This window comes from Balaenoptera musculus, chromosome 14 (genome assembly GCF_009873245.2).
Source record: "Balaenoptera musculus isolate JJ_BM4_2016_0621 chromosome 14, mBalMus1.pri.v3, whole genome shotgun sequence".
Lineage (NCBI taxonomy): Eukaryota > Metazoa > Chordata > Mammalia > Artiodactyla > Balaenopteridae > Balaenoptera > Balaenoptera musculus.
This window is the reverse complement of record NC_045798.1, coordinates 18,777,660-18,794,608: the sequence shown is the minus strand read 5'-3', so window position 1 is coordinate 18,794,608 and position 16,949 is coordinate 18,777,660. Positions and strand designations below refer to the sequence as shown.

Here is a 16,949-nt window from a genome sequence, read left to right as displayed (position 1 = left end):
TCCCCATATCCCCTCGCTCCTGCGTCTCCCTCCCACCCTCTCTATCCCACCCCTCTAGGTGGTCACAAAGCACTGAGCTGATCTCCCTGTGCTACGCAGCTGCTTCCCACTACCTATCTGTTTTACATTTGGTAGTGTATATATGTCAATGCCACTCTCTCACTTTGTCTCAGCTTACCCTTCCCCCTCTCCATGTCCTCAGGTCCATTCTCTACATCTGCATCTTTATTCCTGTCCTGCCCCTGGGTTCTTCAGAACCATTTTTTTTTTCTTTAGATTCCATATATATGTGTTAGCATACGGTATTTGTTTTTCTCTTTCTGACTTAGTTCACTCCGTATGACAGACTCTAGGTCCATCCCCCTCACTACAAATAACTCAATTTCGTTTCTTTTTATGGCTGAGTAATATTGCATTGTATATATGTGCCACATATATAAAGAAGAATGGATATCTTCTTTATCCATTCATCTGTCAATGGACATTTAGGTTGCTTCCATGTCCTGGCTATTGTAAATAGTGCTGCAGTGAACATTGTGGTACATGACACTTTTGAATTATGGTTTTCTCAGGGTACATGCCCAGTAGTGGGATTGCTGGGTCATATGGTAGTCCTATTTTTAGTTTTTTAAGGAATTTCCATACTGTTCTCCATAGTGGGTGTATCAATTTACATTCCCACCAACAGTGCAAGAGGATTCCCTTTTCTCCACGCCCTCTCCAGCATTTATTGTTTGTAGATTTTTTGATGATGGCCATTCTGACCGGTGTGAGGTGATACCTCATTGTAGTTTTGATTTGCATTTCTCTAATGATTAGTGATGTTGAGCATCCTTTCATGTGTTTGTTGGCAATCTGTATATTTCTTTGGAAAAATGTCTATTTAGGTCTTTTGCCCATTTTTGGATTGGGTTGTTTGTTTTTTTGATATTGAGCTGCGTGAGCTGCTTGTATATTTTGGAGATTAATCCTTTGTCAGTTGCTTCATTTGCAGATATTTTCTCCCATTCTGAGGGTTGTCTTTTTGTCTTGTTTATGGTTTCCTTTGCTGTTCAAAAACTTTTAAGTTTCATTAGGTCCCATTTGTTTATTTTTGTTTTTATTTCCATTTCTTTGGAAGGTGGGTCAAAAAGGATCTTGCTGTGATTTATGTCATGGAGTGTTCTGCCTATGTTTTCCTCTAAGAGTTTTATAGTGTCTGGCCTTACATTTAGGTCTTTAATCCATTTTGAGTTTGTTTTTGTGTATGGTGTTAAGGAGTGTTCTGATTTCATTCTTTTACATGTAGCTGTCCAGTTTTCCCAGCACCACTTTTTTATCCTTCAATTTGTTAATATGGTGTATCACATTGGTTGATTTGAGCATACTGAAGAATCCTTGCATTCCTGGGATAAACCCCACTTGATCATGGTGTATGATCCTTTTAATGTGCTGCTGGATTCTGTTTGCTAGTATATTGTTGAGGATTTTTGCATCTTTGTTCATCAGTGATTGGCCTGTAGTTTTCTTTTTTTGTGACATCTTTGTCCGGTTTTGGTATCAGGGTGATAGTGGCCTCGTAGAATGAGTTTGGGAGTGTTCCTCCCTCTGCTGTATTTTGGAAGAGTTTGAGAAGGATAGGTGTTAGCTGTTCTCTAAATATTTGATAGAATTCGCTTGTGAATCCATCTGGTCCTGGGTTTTTGTTTGTTAGAATATTTTTAATCGCAGTTTCAATTTCAGTGCTTGTGATTGGTCTGTTTATGTTTTCTGTTTCTTCCTGGTTCAGTCTCGGAAGGTTGTGCTTTTCTAAGGATTTGTCCATTTCTTCCAGGTTGTCCATTTTATGGGCATATAGTTGCTTGTAGTAATCTCTCATGATCCTTTGTATGTCTGCAGTGTCAGTTGTTATTTCTCCTTTTTCATTTCTAATTCTGTTGATTTGAGTCTTCTCTCTTTTTTTCTTGATGAGTCTGGCTAATGGTTATTCAATTTTGTTTATCTTCTCAAAGAACCAGCTTTTAGTTTTATTGGTCTTTGCTATCATTTCTTTCATTTCTTTTTCACTTATTTCTGATCTGATCTTTATGATTTCTTTCCTTGTGCTAACTTTGGGGGGGTTTTGTTCTTCTTTCTCTATTGCTTTAGGTGTAAGGTTAGGTTGTTTATTTGAGATTTTTCTTGTTTCTTGAGTTAGGATTGTATTGCTATTAACTTCCCTCTTAGAACTGCTTTTGCTCCATCCCATAGGTTTTGAGCCATCGTGTTTTCTTTGTCATTTGTTTCTGGTATTTTTTTATTTCCTTTTTGATTTCTTCAGTGATCTCTTGGTTACATAGTAGCGTATTGTTTAGCCTCTATGTGTTTGTATTTTTTACAGTTTTTTCCTGTAATTGATATCTAGTCTCTTAGCGTTGTGGTTGGAAAAGATACTTGATACAATTTCAATTTTCTTAAATTTACCAAGGCTTGATTTGTGACCCAAGATACGATCTATCCTGGAGAATGTTCCATGAGCACTTGAGGAGAAAGCGTATTCTGTTCTTTTTGGATGGAATGTCCTATAAATATCAATTAAGTCCATCTTGTTTAATGTATCGTTTAAAGCTTGTGTTTCCTTATTTATTTTCATTTTGGTTGATCTGTCCATTGGTGAAAGTGGGGTGTTAAAGTCCCCTACTATTATTGTGTTACTGTCAGTTTCCCCTTTTATGGCTGTTAGCATTTGTCTTATGTATTGAGGTGCTCCTATGTTGGGTGCGTAAGTATTTACAATTGTTATATCTTCTTCTTGGATTGATCCCTTGATCATTACGTAGTGTCCTTCTTTGTCTCTTGTAATAGTCTTTATTTTAAAGTCTGTTTTGTCTGATATGAGAATTGCTACTCCAGCTTTCTTCTGATTTCCATTTGCATGGAATATCTTTTTCCATCCCCTCACTTTCAGTCTGTATGTGTCCCTAGGTCTGAAGTGGGTCTCTTGTAGACAGCATATATACGGGTCTTGTTTTGTATCCATTCAGCTAGTCTGTGTCTTTTGGTTGGAGCATTTAATCCATTTACATTTAAGGTAATTATCGATATGTATGTTCCTATTACCATTTTCTTAATTGTTTTGCGTTTGTTATTGTAGGTCTTTTCCTTCTCTGTGTTTCCTGCCTAGAGAAGTTCCTTTAGCATTTGTTGTAAAGCTGGTTTGGTGGTGCTGAATTCTCTTAGCTTTTGCTTGTCTGTAAAGGTTTTGATTTCTCTGTCGAATCTGAATGAGATCCTTGCTGGGTAGAGTAATCTTGGTTGTAGGTTTTTCCCTTTCATCACTTTAAATATGTCCTGCCACTCCCTTCTGGCTTGCAGAGTTTCTGCTGAAAGATCAGCTGTTAACCTTATGGAGATGCCCTGTATGTTATTTGTTGCTTTTCCCTTGCTGCTTTTAATATTTTTTTCTTTGTATTTAATTTTTGATAGTTTGATTAATACGTGTCTTGGCATGTTTCTCCTTGAATTTATCCTGTATGGGACTCTCTGTGCTTCCTGGACTTGGGTGGCTATTTCCTTTCCCATGTTAGGGAAGTTTTCAACTCTAATCTCTTCAAATATTTTCTCAGTCCCTTTCTTTTTCTCTTCTTCTTCTGGGACCCCTATAATTCGAATGTTGGTGCATTTAATGTTGTCCCAGAGTCTCTGAGACTGTCCTCAATTCTTTTCATTCTTTTTTCTTTATTCTGCTCTGTGGTAGTTATTTCCACTATTTTATCTTCCAGGTCACTTATCTGTTCTTCTGCCTCAGTTATTCTGCTATTGATTCCTCCTAGAGACTTTTTAGTTTCATTTATTGTGTTGTTCATCATTGTTTGTTTGCTCTTAAGTTCTTCTGGGTCCTTGTTAAACGTTTCTTGTATTTTCTCCATTCTATTTCCAAGATTTTGGATATCTTTACTATCATTACTCTGAATTCTTTTTCAGGTAGACTGCCTATTTCCTCTTCATTTGTTTGGTCTGGTTGGTTTTTACCTTGCTCCTTCATCTGCTGCGTGTTTCTCTGTCTTCTCATTTTGCTTAGCTTACTGTGTTTGGAGTCTCCTTTTCACAGGCTGCAAGTTCGTAGTTCCCGTTGTTTTTGGTGTCTGCACCCAGTGGGTGAGGTTGGTTCAGTGGGTTGTGTAGGCTTCCTGGTGAAAGGGACTAGTGCCTGTGTTCTGGTGGATGAGGCTGGATCTTGTCTTTCTGGTGGGCGGGACAGCGTCCGGTGGTGTGTTTTGGGGTGTTTGTGAACCTAGTATGATTTTAGGCAGCCTCTCTGCTAATGGGTGGGGTTGTGTTACTGTCCTGCTAGTTGTTTGGCATGGGGTGTCCAGCCCTGGAGCTTGCTGGCCATTGAGTGGAGCTGGGTCTTACCATTGCGACGGAGTTCTCTGGGAGAGCTCTCGCCGATTGATATCATGTGGGGCCAGGAGGTCTCTGGTGGTCCAATGTCCTGAACTTGGCTCTCCCACCTCAGAGGCTCAGGCCTGACCTCCGGCCAGAGCACCAAGACCCTGTCAGCCGCATGGCCACGTACGTGGGGAGTTTCTTGCCTTTTGGGAAGTCTGAGGTCTTCTGCCAGCATTCAGTAGGTGTTCTGTAGGAGTTGTTCCACATGTAGATGTATTTTTGATGTATTTGCGGAGAGGAAGGTGATCTCCACATCTTACGCCTCTGCCATCTTGAAGGTCCTCTCAGTCACCCTGTTTTTTGTTTTTGTTTTTTTTAACTTATTTTTAAATTGTGAGGTTTCTGCATTTTATAACCACATCCCCTTACCCTTGAAAAAGTGAGGTGAAACCTTTAGGAATAATAATGAGATGGGTGTTAAATTTCTTTGCCTCCATTACAGTCCCTTCAGTTCACCCTCTAAACATCCATAAGTAGCATTGGTTGAGTCTGCCCCCAGGCTAATATATCTTCCCCAAACAGTTCTTTGTTCAAAATTAAGACGTTCAAAGTGCTCTGTAAAGTGAGAGGCATTCTAAGGACTCACATATAGGGTGACTCCTCCTTTTCTGAGGAATCGTTTGAGGAACACATCTTACCGTACATCCAGCGACACGTGGAACTTTAGAGCCGCGCTTTCTAGGTCAATAGCCGTATTAAGAGCCGGCATAGGTAACAGTGACGCAGCTTGTGTGCCTGAGGCCTAGCCATCAGAAGCCCTCTGTTTCTCCCCGGGCCAGACTTTTGTGTAACACCTCAGAGTATCTCATACTGCCATTCGCTGCTTTCCCGTTTTTAACAGAGATGGAATAATAGCAGTAGATGAGAGGAAAGCTTTGCTAAATGTGGATAAGCCTGCAAGATAGTTTAAAGCAGGGCTTGGCAAACTATGGCCCGTGGGCCAAGTCCAGCTCACCACTTGCTTTTGTAATTAAGGTTTTGTTGGGAACACAGCCACATCCGTTTATTTACCTGTTGTCTATGGCTGCTTTCATGCTGTGATAGTAGCACATTGAGTAGCTGTGACGGAGACTGGTCCAGACTAAAAACCTAAAAATACTGACTCTCTGGCCCTTTCCAGAAGAAAATTGCTGATCCCTGATTTAAAACATAAACACTGAGTCAGCAGATCTGGGTTCTGTTCTTGGCTCTGACAGTTACTGGTTGTGTGATTTGGGGCCAGTTACTCAACCTCTCTGTGCATCAGTGTCCTCCCTTAAAATGGTGATAACATCGGGTTTCCCAAGGTGAAGAGGAAATAGCGCTTGTAAAGTATTTAGAATGGTATCTGACACACAGTAAGCACCCACTAAATATTAGCTGCGATTATCGTTGTTGTTCTCATGGTGATGTTTTTCTTCGTAATGGCACCTTCTTTCTCTCAACATGCGTTAAATGGTCACTAATAGCTTTAAGTGTTTTGTTTTCCCGAAGGAGAGGAGACATAAGGGACCAGGTGGAGCCCCACCTGAAGCTTGGGTTTCTCTATCCTTTTCCAGGTCTCACTTACCTTGATGACCTGCTGCCCAAACTTTGGGCGTTTATCTGTGAACTGGGGCCCCACGGAGGGTTAAAGCTCTTCTTGGAATGCCTCAACAATGACACTGAAGAGTCTAAGCAGCTCTTGGCCATGCTGATGCTGTTCTGTGACTGTTCCCGGCACCTCATCACGTAGGTTGACTGCTGTGGGGCTGAATTCCTTTCCTAGAATGTGGAGAGACCAAAGTACAGTGTCAGCAAGGAAGCAATTGTTAATGTGATTACTGCAAGCATTTGGACCTGTCATTAGAAGAATTTGACAAGACATTTACAAAGTGGGTGGCACTTAGTGGGGATTCGGCAGTTGTTCGTTCCCATCCTTTCAGGAGAGCTGGGTCATTACCACTTGATGTGGGCTTTGGGGTCTTCTAGAGCTGGGTTCAAATCACACCTCAGCTATTTACTCACTGTGCTAGGTAGTTAACTGGAAAATTCCAGAGCCAGTGTGCAGAACCTGGCTCAGCCACTCACTGAGACACCCTGGGCCAGAGAGGAAGGGGCTCCACCTCTCTGGGCCTCAGTTTCCTCATCTATAGATAGGAATTCATAGCACCTACCTCTTAGCCGTGTGGGAAGGTACAGAAGAGATCAGTGTTAGGCATAGTCCCAGGCACCGGAAGCAGTCAGTATGTGTTGGCTGTTATTCTTACAACTGTTATCAAGCTGACCCTGGCAAGTTGCTTAACCTCTCTGAGCCTCAGTTTCCTCAACACTAGAATGGAGACAATATTACCAATCTGATAGGGAGTAAATGAGAAAAGGAGTGTCAAGTACCTAGTACAGTGCCTGGCACAGTGAGAAATTAACAAATGTTAGTCCCATTCAGTTCCTTTTCTTTAAGCTTATGTGTCTACTTGAGTATTTGGTATTCTTTTAATTCCACTTTTTCCCAAAAGGTTGGTGAAGACTTGTAAGCTAGAACGGACCTCAGGAAGTTATATTCGGTCTGGGAGAGATCGGCAGGAGGGGATTAGGGATATGTAGGTGGCGGATTGGGTATGAGTCATGGAGGGAGGGCTCAGTGAGTAGTTAGAGGGGGGAGCAGGGGTCTGTAGCTGCTGGTGACACACCCTTAATTGCCAGGTCAAGGGTGACCCAAGAGTGAGTCAGGCTCTAAAGTGAATAGAGCAGTTATAGGAGATTTTCAGATAGAGCTGCATCTTATGGTTCATTTATTCATATATTCTTTGAGACATTTATTCATTCACCCTCAAATACTTATCAAGCACCTACTCAGTGCCCCTAGTGTCTGTTGCAGATGCAGAATAAGATTCCACAACTTCCCTCAGTAGACACAGACTCTCAGTCAAGATTCCTTGATAATTCAGACATGAATTCATAAGCAGTGTCACAGTCAGATCCTTATGAATAACAAAAGGGTAGAGCAGAACGTGTTGTTTCTTTCCTTTCTCAATTGTATTTTTTAACTTTTTACTACAGACAATTTCAAATAAATAGAAAGTGGAAAGAATAGTATAATGAACCTTCACGTACCTGTCAACCAATTTCATTAGTTAGTTATCAACTCATGGCCACTCTTGCTTCATCTATACCTCCACCCACCCTTCCATCATATCATTTTACCTGTAAATTTTATCTAAAAGATAGAGCTTATTTCTTAACATTATTTTGTCTAGTATGAGGAATAGATCTTTTTTTTTCCCCTTCTTCTTAGTGGGAAATTGTGAATAATTTTCTGTCTGACTTAGGATCCTTGATGACATTGAAGTTTATGAAGAACAGATTTCATTCAAACTGGAAGAACTGATCACCATCTCCTCTTTTCTGAATTCCTTTGTGTTTAAGATGATCTGGGATGGAATCGTAGGTAAGGTAAAGATGTCAGCCGTTGTTTAATTGCTGCTACACATGGGGCGTCTAGAGCCTATAACATCAACTGATTCTTAGCCTTGTCCATCAAAGCTAATTGAAAATGCACATTTATTCACATAGTTAGAAGTTTTGTTTCTCCACTGTTTATGACCTCTTAAGATAGTAGTGTGGTTATGGAAGTCTTACTCTCCCAGGCATCCTTCAGGATTTACATGTGTGTGTGAAGGATTATTCATGATTAATTTTGCCCTGAAACTCCTTTTGATTCTTTGAGTTGATATTCATGAAGATAAAACACGTGCCTGGTCCCAGTTCAAGTTAGAGTCTACCTCCTGAAGTGTTTCCAGTCGTTCAGCACCAAACTCCTTAGATTAAAAGGTCCTTTGGATGACATACAAGTGGGAGGCAGCCCGAGTGATTGTGTCTGAGACATTCCCGGGTCCCACAGGCCCTTAGAATGTACCCAGGGAGCCTTTTAATTCTGTTGATGCCATGTAACGTTCAGCATGAGGGAGACGAAGAACTGCTGGGCCTCGGGGCTGACGAGAGGAGACACAGGCTATCCTCCTGTCCCCTCCAGTTCTGAGCAGCTCCGAGACTGTGGCTCTCCTGATTGTTTGCCCCACAGAGAATGCCAAGGGCGAGACCTTGGAGCTGTTCCAGTCCGTCCACGGGTGGCTGATGGTGCTGTACGAGCGGGACTGCCGGCGGCGCTTCGCCCCCGAGGACCACTGGCTGCGAAAGTGAGCACGCGGTGGGAAGGGGGTTTACGGAGGCTGGCGTCCCTCTATCATGCCACCGGCACCAGTGTGGCCTGATGCTCAGCACTCATGTTTTAGGGCAGAGAGGACTTGGTCCATCTTCTTCATCTGTCCTTTCATCTGCATATGTCCCTATAAAGCTCCTGTCAGGACAGGTCACCTCGCAGTTGCTTCTGTTAGGACACAATACGCTGAAGATGATTAGAGCTCATTATTGGCAGCAGAGCCAGCTCACATTTAGCAGATGTTTCATACGCAAACTGGAAAGAAAAGTTCTTTCAGCTGAACTAAGCAACAGGTTATGATCATTAAATGGCAGTTTTTATCAGCAGAATTAGCAGGATAAAAACCACAGCTAGGTTTGTTGGGGGGTAGGGTAGGGAAATCCTCTTGCAACAACTAAACATAAGATCATGTCTGCCTTTTTTTAATCAATGACAGATCAACTCTTATGTAACTATTGAAGTTGTGGCACTAGAATAGCGATTAGCAGACTTTTTCTGTAAAGGGCCAGACAGTAGATATTTTAGGCTTTGCACACCAGACAGCGTCTGTTGCACCTGCTCAACTCTGCCATTGTAGTGCGAAAGCAGCTAGAGACGTACCTAATGAATGGGTATGACTGTTCCATTAAAACTTTATTTACAAAAATGGGCAGCAGGCTGGATTTGACCCATAGGCTGTAGCTGGCCAACCCTGCCCGAGAGGATGGTTTTCTTGTTCTTTATCCCAAATCCATGTCTTTGTTTTTAAGGGATCTCAAACCTAGCGTGCTTTTCCAGGAACTTGACAAGGACAGAAAACGGGCTCAGCTGATCCTGCAGTACATCCCGCACGTCATTCCTCACAAAAACGTGAGTTGCACTCAGAGCTGGGGTCCTCCCACCAAGTTCCTGACTGTCCATTTTTGTTATAACGATTATTAGAAATGAATAAAAACGATCATTCAGTAAACGCAGATGCTGACTGGCTCTTACTCTATTCCAGCTGTTATGCCAAGTGCTGGGGGTACAGAGATTGAAGACGGTGTGAACTGTCCATTTGGGTAGTGTGGGATGGATGCCACGGGGATGGATGCTGTGGGCACCCAGGGCAGGGGCTCAGGAGAAGACTCCACAGGTAGAAGTGGACAGTGCTTACAGGCCCAAGGTGAGAGAGAATGTGGTGCCAGTGGAGAGCCAGGTGGAGTCAAGAAATGAAGCTGAGGAGGTTCGTAGGAGCTGGAGCAGGAAGGGCCTTGTAAACCAAGGGTAGGAGCGTGGATTTCGTCCAAAGCCATCGGAGAGCTTTTAGCTGTGGAGGCACCTGGTCAGAGCTCTGCTTTAGAAAATTCCTTCTGGCCGTAGCGCGGAGGACTGGCGAGAGGCAGGTGTCATGGCAAACTGGCCTGAACTCGGGTGGGCCCACGGGAGTAGAAGGACAATGACATCAAGAGATTTTGAAGGAGGTGGCACCTCCAGGCCTTGAAGAACGATGGCACTCGGGGGGAAGGAGAGGAGGAGCTCAGAGGATGCTCAGGTTTCCGGCTTGGGTGCCTGGCTGCTCGAGAGCGCCATTCCCAGAGGTGGGGGCACAGGCGAGAGCGGGGCTGGGAGGAGCAGGGGGCAGGTGACGTGTCTGCGACTCCTCGAGGCCAGTGGACGCGAGAGTCTGGAGCGCAGGAGGGAGGACTGGGCTGGAGGGGGACTCGACACGCGGACGGCTTGCAGACCTCCTCTGTGCATTCATTGGGGAGGCTGAGGTGGTCAGGGAGCCAGAGGGAGTGAGAAGACGGAGGACGGAGGCCAGAGCCCTGCACGGGGAGAGCAGTGATCAGAGGAAGGAGGAGGACCGGGGGGTGTGGCCTACAGAGCCAAGGGGCGTGAGAGCTTTGGGAAGGGCCAGGGGCTGTGGCGGGGGTGCCCGGGAGATGAGGGGCGTCCCTGGTGTGTCGTGAGCGCTCCGAAATGTCTGCTCCTTCAGGGGGAGGCTCCTTAGAACCCACAGGTGCCCTTTCCTTTCTCTCCTGACTTACTTAGTACTCCTCGCTGTCCTCTGGTGTTGTCTTGACCTTGACGTCATACTTGTGGTTGCCCTTCTTTACTTCCCCTCACGCAGTGGTTCACAAACAGATGTGGCCGTTTAAATTCTTACTGCGCCTGACAGCAGAGCATCTCAGAAGGCTTCGACAGAGCTAAGCCTCTCATGGAGGTGACTTCGTCGCGCGCCCTCTATGCAGGAGCCCCTTCAGCGGCATCCCGGCCCCTGCCTCAGATAAGAGGATGCGCAGCTTGGCAAAGCAGGCCATTGTATGGCTTCTCTCTTCCCAGTGGTGGACCATCCTTCCTTGTCTTACACGATCTACTTCTCTGTAACTTCTACCCTTTGGTCCTTGAACAGCCACTGAAAGTGGACGGTGTCATCTTCTGCGGTTTGCTTTCTGGGTGCTCTGTTTTCCAAGGGTGGTGCCCTTCCCTTCTCCAGCCAGTCCTCATTTGAAGTGGGTTCCAGCCCTTCACCTCGTGGGTCTAGTCCAGGTTGGTGGAATCTGACTTAAAATGCGGCTCCTCGCCCCGTTCCTGGGTGTCTGTGACTTCAGCCCTGGCCCACAGTGTCCCCACAGCGTCTGGTCTGGAATCTCCACTCCGTGTGTCTGCAGTTCACAAATGGTGCACTGGGCACCCCGGTTGATACAGGATATTTTAAATTTTTGAGGGAAACACAGTGAAATCTGTTGGGCACCGTGTGAAGTACTTGCTTGAGTTCACAGCGTCAGCATTAAATTCTGCTCCATTCTTCTCAGTGATGTCCTATTTGCTAAGCTGGGTTTTAAAAGAATGAAATTAAAATATTTTTAATTTCAATTTATGCGTGTTTTTTAAATACAGCTACTAAGTTCTTAGGACATAAACACTTATTAAGTTGTTAGGACTTAACTGTCTACTAAATGGAACTGTTAGGTATTTCGTTTGACCTAAGGTTGCAGTAAGAAATATTACTGAGCCATTGGGGGTGCTGAGAACAAGAAAGTCTGGGAAGCTCTGGGTTTAGCTGACCTGACTGAAGAGTCCAGGCTGTGTGGTAATCCTCACCAAGGGGCGGGGTGGGGGGCGCTTAAGATCGACAGCATAAAGATTATGAGCCGTTCGTCCTTGGCTCATAAATCTCTCTTTTCCCTCCCTTGGGAAAATAGGGCCCTTCCTCATCTTCTGGCCCCTGTCCTGCTCCTGTGATGGCACCGGCAGGTCTGGGATAGTGTCTGAGGCTTGGCCTGTTTTCTATGTCTCAGGCTTCCCCTCCCTCCTCACAGCGTGTGTGCTGTCCTCTTCCGGTGACGTTCTTACCGGGGCGTACAGGGGGTGAAAGCCTCTCTCCAGGCCTGCGTTGTCTCTCTCATCTGTTACTGTTACGCCACCTGCCCTAGACACCGAACCTCTCCCTCGTTCTTGATCCCACCTGAGTGGGTGGCTTATAATGCCTGTACTGCTTTCCTTAATATTTTTATAAGTCTCTGCTCTGCCTGCTTCACACACGCGGCACTTCATCCTCTGCACCCTGTTATGTTGCTTCTACATGTTTACATGCAGTTCATCTCCTGACTGGTACTTAAGGCCCCCCTTTCTCTCTCTCTCTCTCTCTCTCTCTCTGTCTCTCTCTCTCTCTCTCTGTCTCTCTCTCTCTCTCTCTCTTGCTTTGGCCTAGAAGGCCTAGAGCCACGTGTGGTGGGTAGGGCTGGGTAGTATGGTGGTCTGTGCGTGGGCCCTGGTCCCCCGTGCACCAGCTGTGTGACCTTGCATGACAGTTTTCCTCATCTGCAAAGTGGGATGGTGATCCTTACCTAGATGTCCGCTGTGCTCACTGAGGTCTCCTAGCCCCTTGAGAGCTGGTGAGAGTTACCCCAAACCTTCTTCCCTGCCCCACGGAAACCCAGAGCCCCATCCAGTCTTTCTGCGATTCATGGGAGGCCGGCGTTCTTGTGGTCACCTCTGTAGTTCTGCCTCTGTGTCTGCTGTCTCTGCTCCATACGGTATTAACCTTGACAGGAGGCTTCTGCCTCAAGTTCTACAAGACAGCACCCCTTGATCAGGTGCTCATGCTAGAGACTTGGGGGTCAGGGGAAGCAGTCATGCCACGTGGCCCCCCACGAGTTAAATACCTGTGCTTGTCTCCAGCTCCCCAGCACAGAAGGCAGAGGCGAGAGTGCCCGGCATGTGCATCTCCAGCCTCCCTCACTGTCCTCAGCCCGCGCTCTCCCTTCCGCGTTGCCCAGGAACCCCGAGAGCTTTTGCTGTTTTTCAGGGCACTTCAGTCCTAGCTTCTAGACTTGTAAACCAGCCACTTGGCGCCCCTTCACTGACTAGTCCCTCCATTGAGCACATCCCCCATCTCAGGAGGTTGTCGGCAGTGGCCTTTTTCTCTCTCAACCATATTTACTTCAGGGAGCTAATAGAATGATCAAATGAAAATGCAGTAGCCTCCCCTCGTGTATAGTTAGCTCTTATTACTACTGCCGCTGTTATTATTATTACTGTTATTATTTGTATTTAACAATGCTCTTGACTTTGGGGAGATTTACATTTTTCAGAAAAACAGCTGAGGTTGGAGTTATTTGTTCATTCCGCTGACATGATTTGAGTGCTATTACAGGATGGGGCCAAAGGTCAATGCTCTCCTAAAGGGGCCTATCAGAGTCTTGAGAATGCGAGAGGGTTCTATTTAAATGATACTTGAGAAATATTACTGGTGGGACTGCGATGTGCTTGAGGACACAGAGGAGGCAGGTGTAAAGGTCAGGGACCTTTATACTGTAGGGTCATTTACACATTTCTGACAGTAAAAAATATATATCTTTGAAATGTTTCTGTGTTTTAAATTCATGCTATTGATTTCCTCTAAAGCAGGCACGGCTATATAAAGCACCCTCTGTAATGCGTGCTGCCGCAAGGTTTTTACGGTGGATTATTGACGGAACAAGGAGAATGATTTTTCTCCCAGACTGTTCTTAGCTGGGCTCTGGCTGCAGCCAGACCACTCTTTCTGGAACCTTTCCCCTTGGCATGTATTCAGCTATATTTCTAATTCCCAAGAGCGTTTGGGGGGATGTTTACTGTCCTCACAAAACACTTCTAACCTGTAGCACACATCAGAGCGTCCCATTCTGGGAGCCTCTCACGTGCTTCCATTTCATTAATTTTGTACAGTGTGTTTTAGGGGATCCTCAGTTGCTGACCCCTTTATCGGTCTCACCTTTGCTCATTTCAGAGAGTTCTCCTGTTCCGAAACATGGTGACCAAGGAGAAGGAGAAACTGGGGCTTGTGGAAACCAGCTCCGCCTCCCCTCATGTCACTCACATCACCATCCGCCGGTCCCGGATGTTGGAGGTGAGAAGCCTGTTGCAGGGTGCTCTCTGTAAACTGTAGGGTTTCTGGTGGGTGACCTGTTGCCTCTGAACTGTGCTTATCACTCCTTGATCTAATGACACTGCAGCCAGGGCTGTGGGTGCAGGAAGGGCCTGTTTGTCCTGCCAGCTGCTCTGAGCACTGCTTGATTAAACACGCCCTCAGTTCTGGAGACCCCAGCGCAGCATTTCCCTCCCTTTACCCCACGAGGTGAGAGCGGCCAACACTCTGTGCCTCTGAAATGAGGACAGACACGCTTATATCTGTGCAGACTCTGTCTGTCCTGGCAAGCGCTTTGCCCAGCCGCCCAGCTGTGAGTGTGGAGGCTGGAGTGCGGGTGTTAAGTTACTGAGCCATTCTGGGAAATACATCGATCACAGAGCTACACGTTCTTTTTGGACATAAACTTAGGAGATGCACGTGAAGTGGCCCACTTACGCCAAACCCAGCGTCCAGGGTTCCTCCCATGCAGCGACTTTGTGTGACTTTGAAATAGGTGCCTGTCCTCAGGACGCTGTCCTCTGTATGTCAGGAAGTTGTCATGATATGTTGATTTTGCTGGAACAAGACCCTGAACATTGTCATAATAAATGCACGCACCTGCAGTGTCTGCACCATGCCTACCACACGCTCCTCCGGCGTTGTGCAGTGTATGTGCACGTGTGGTGATTGAGCCCCATGTCCCCATTCCCAGGAGCGGCTTGGCTTCGTTGATTTGCCCATGCTTGCTCTCTTGCCTTTCATCACACTCCAGCCACAGTTCCTCATCGGCATGTTCTGCAGCGTAGAACGGTCAGGGGATCCCAGGACAGCACGGGGTCGCATCGCCAGCCGCCAGCAAACGGCATCGGCAGCAGCCCTTCCTCCCCACGCGGTCTCATTTCTGCCTCGGGGCATCTGTGCCGTGTTTGTCGCTCCTGGAGAACTTGTTTAAGTTCTCTGACCACTGGTGATTGACACTGACAGCTGCCGGGGAAAGGCAGCAGGTGGTGAACAGATGATTTTGACATTCTCAAAAGTAGGGATAAGAAATGTAAGTGCCCCCAGGGGCCCTGCCAGTCATGGAGATGAGTAACGCTGGCTGAGAGTGTCTCGGCACAGGGGCATTTTGTTTGCATGCTAAACGGATAGAAATATTCTCCACTTCCACTGCTTGCTCCCGTTTTTCTTGAAACACAGCCCTTGGACTGACCTCACGAGTGAGTTGATAAATGACAGCTGACAACCAGCCTCAGTGTTGGGGCGCAGGAGAGGGTAGGCAGGTGGAGAGCACATGCCTCTAAAAGAGGCCACCTGAGTATTGCCTTGTGGAGATTTGGGCTCTATAACGCTCCGGCTTGTTAAGAAAAGACCACAACCTGGAAGAAATGGACAAATTCTTAGAAAGGTATAACCTTCCCAGACTGAATCAGGAAGAAACAGAAAATATGAACAGACCAATCACAAGTAATGAAATTGAAACTGTGATTAAAAATCTTCCAACAAACAAAAGTCCAGGACCAGATGGCTTCACAGGTGAATTCTATCAAACATTTAGAGAAGAGCTAACACCCATCCTTCTCAAACTCTTCCAAAAAATTGCAGAGGAAGGAACACTCCCAAACTCATTCTATGAGGCCACCATCACCCTGATACCAAAACCAGACAAAGACACTACAAAAAAAGAAAATTACAGACCAATATCACTGATGAATATAGATGCAAAAACCCTCAACAAAATACTAGCAAACAGAATCCAGCAACACATTAAAAGGATCATACACCACGATCAAGTGGGATTTATCCCAGGGATGCAAGGATTCTTCAATATACGCAAATCAATCAATGTGATACACCATATTAACAAATTGAAGAATAAAAACCATATGATCATCTCAATAGATGCAGAAAAAGCTTTTGACAAAATTCAACACCCATTTCTGATAAAAACTCTCCAGAAAGTGGGCATAGAGGGAACCTACCTCAACATAATAAAGGCCATATATGACAAACCCACAGCAAACATCATTCTCAATGGTGAAAAACTGAAAGCATTTCCTCTAAGATCAGGAACGAGACAAGGATGTCCACTCTCACCACTATTATTCAACATAGTTCTGGAAGTCCTAGCCACGGCAATCAGAGAAGAAAAAGAAATAAAAGGAATACAAATTGGAAAAGAAGAAGTAAAACTGTCACTGTTTGCGGATGACATGATACTATACATAGAGAATCCTAAACTGCCACCAGAAAACTGCTAGAGCTAATTAATGAATATGGTAAAGTTGCAGGATACAAAATTAATGCACAGAAATCTCTTGCATTCCTATACACTAATGATGAAAAATCTGAAAGAGAAATTATGGAAACACTCCCATTTACCATTGCAACAAAAAGAATAAAATACCTAGGAATAAACCTACCTAGGGAGACGAAAGACCTGTATGCAGAAAACTATAAGACACTGATGAAAGAAATTAAAGATGATACCAACAGATGGAGAGATATACCATGTTCTTGGATTGGAAGAATCAACATTGTGAAAATGAGTATACTACCCAAAGCAATCTACAGATTCAATGCAATCCCTATCAAATTACCAATGGCATTTTTTACGGAGCTAGAACAAATCATCTTAAAATTTGTATGGAGACACAAAAGACCCCGAATAGCCAAAGCAGTCTTGAGGGAAAAAAATGGAGCTGGAGGAATCAGACTCCCTGACTTCAGACTATACTACAAAGCTACAGTAATCAAGACAGTATGGTACTGGCACAAAAACAGAAACATAGATCAATGGAACAAGATAGAAAGCCCAGAGATTAACCCACACACCTATGGTCAACTAATCTATGACAAAGGAGGCAAAGACATACAATGGAGAAAAGACAGTCTCTTCAATAAGTGGTGCTGGGAAAACTGGACAGCTACATGTAAAAGAATGAAATTAGAATACTCCCTAACACCATACACAAAAATAAACTCAAAATGGATTAGAGACCTAAATAT

General features: G+C 45.0%; 1 protein-coding gene across 8 annotated transcripts in view; it reads left to right on the top strand.

Annotated features, from left to right (window-relative positions):
- Positions 1 to 16,949, top strand: part of UBE3B (ubiquitin protein ligase E3B) — a 67,461-nt gene that overhangs the window by 24,560 nt on the left and 25,952 nt on the right. For all 8 annotated transcript variants that reach the window (XR_005016151.1, XR_005016150.1, XM_036822847.1 and 5 more), the window contains 5 exons: positions 5,949 to 6,120; positions 7,698 to 7,816; positions 8,450 to 8,564; positions 9,337 to 9,436; positions 13,824 to 13,943. Coding sequence is in view for 6 of the 8 variants with exons in the window: in XM_036822847.1 (XP_036678742.1) it covers positions 5,949 to 6,120; positions 7,698 to 7,816; positions 8,450 to 8,564; positions 9,337 to 9,436; positions 13,824 to 13,943 (626 nt within the window). In the remaining 2 variants the exon portion in view is untranslated. The remainder of the gene's footprint in view (positions 1 to 5,948; positions 6,121 to 7,697; positions 7,817 to 8,449; positions 8,565 to 9,336; positions 9,437 to 13,823; positions 13,944 to 16,949) is intronic.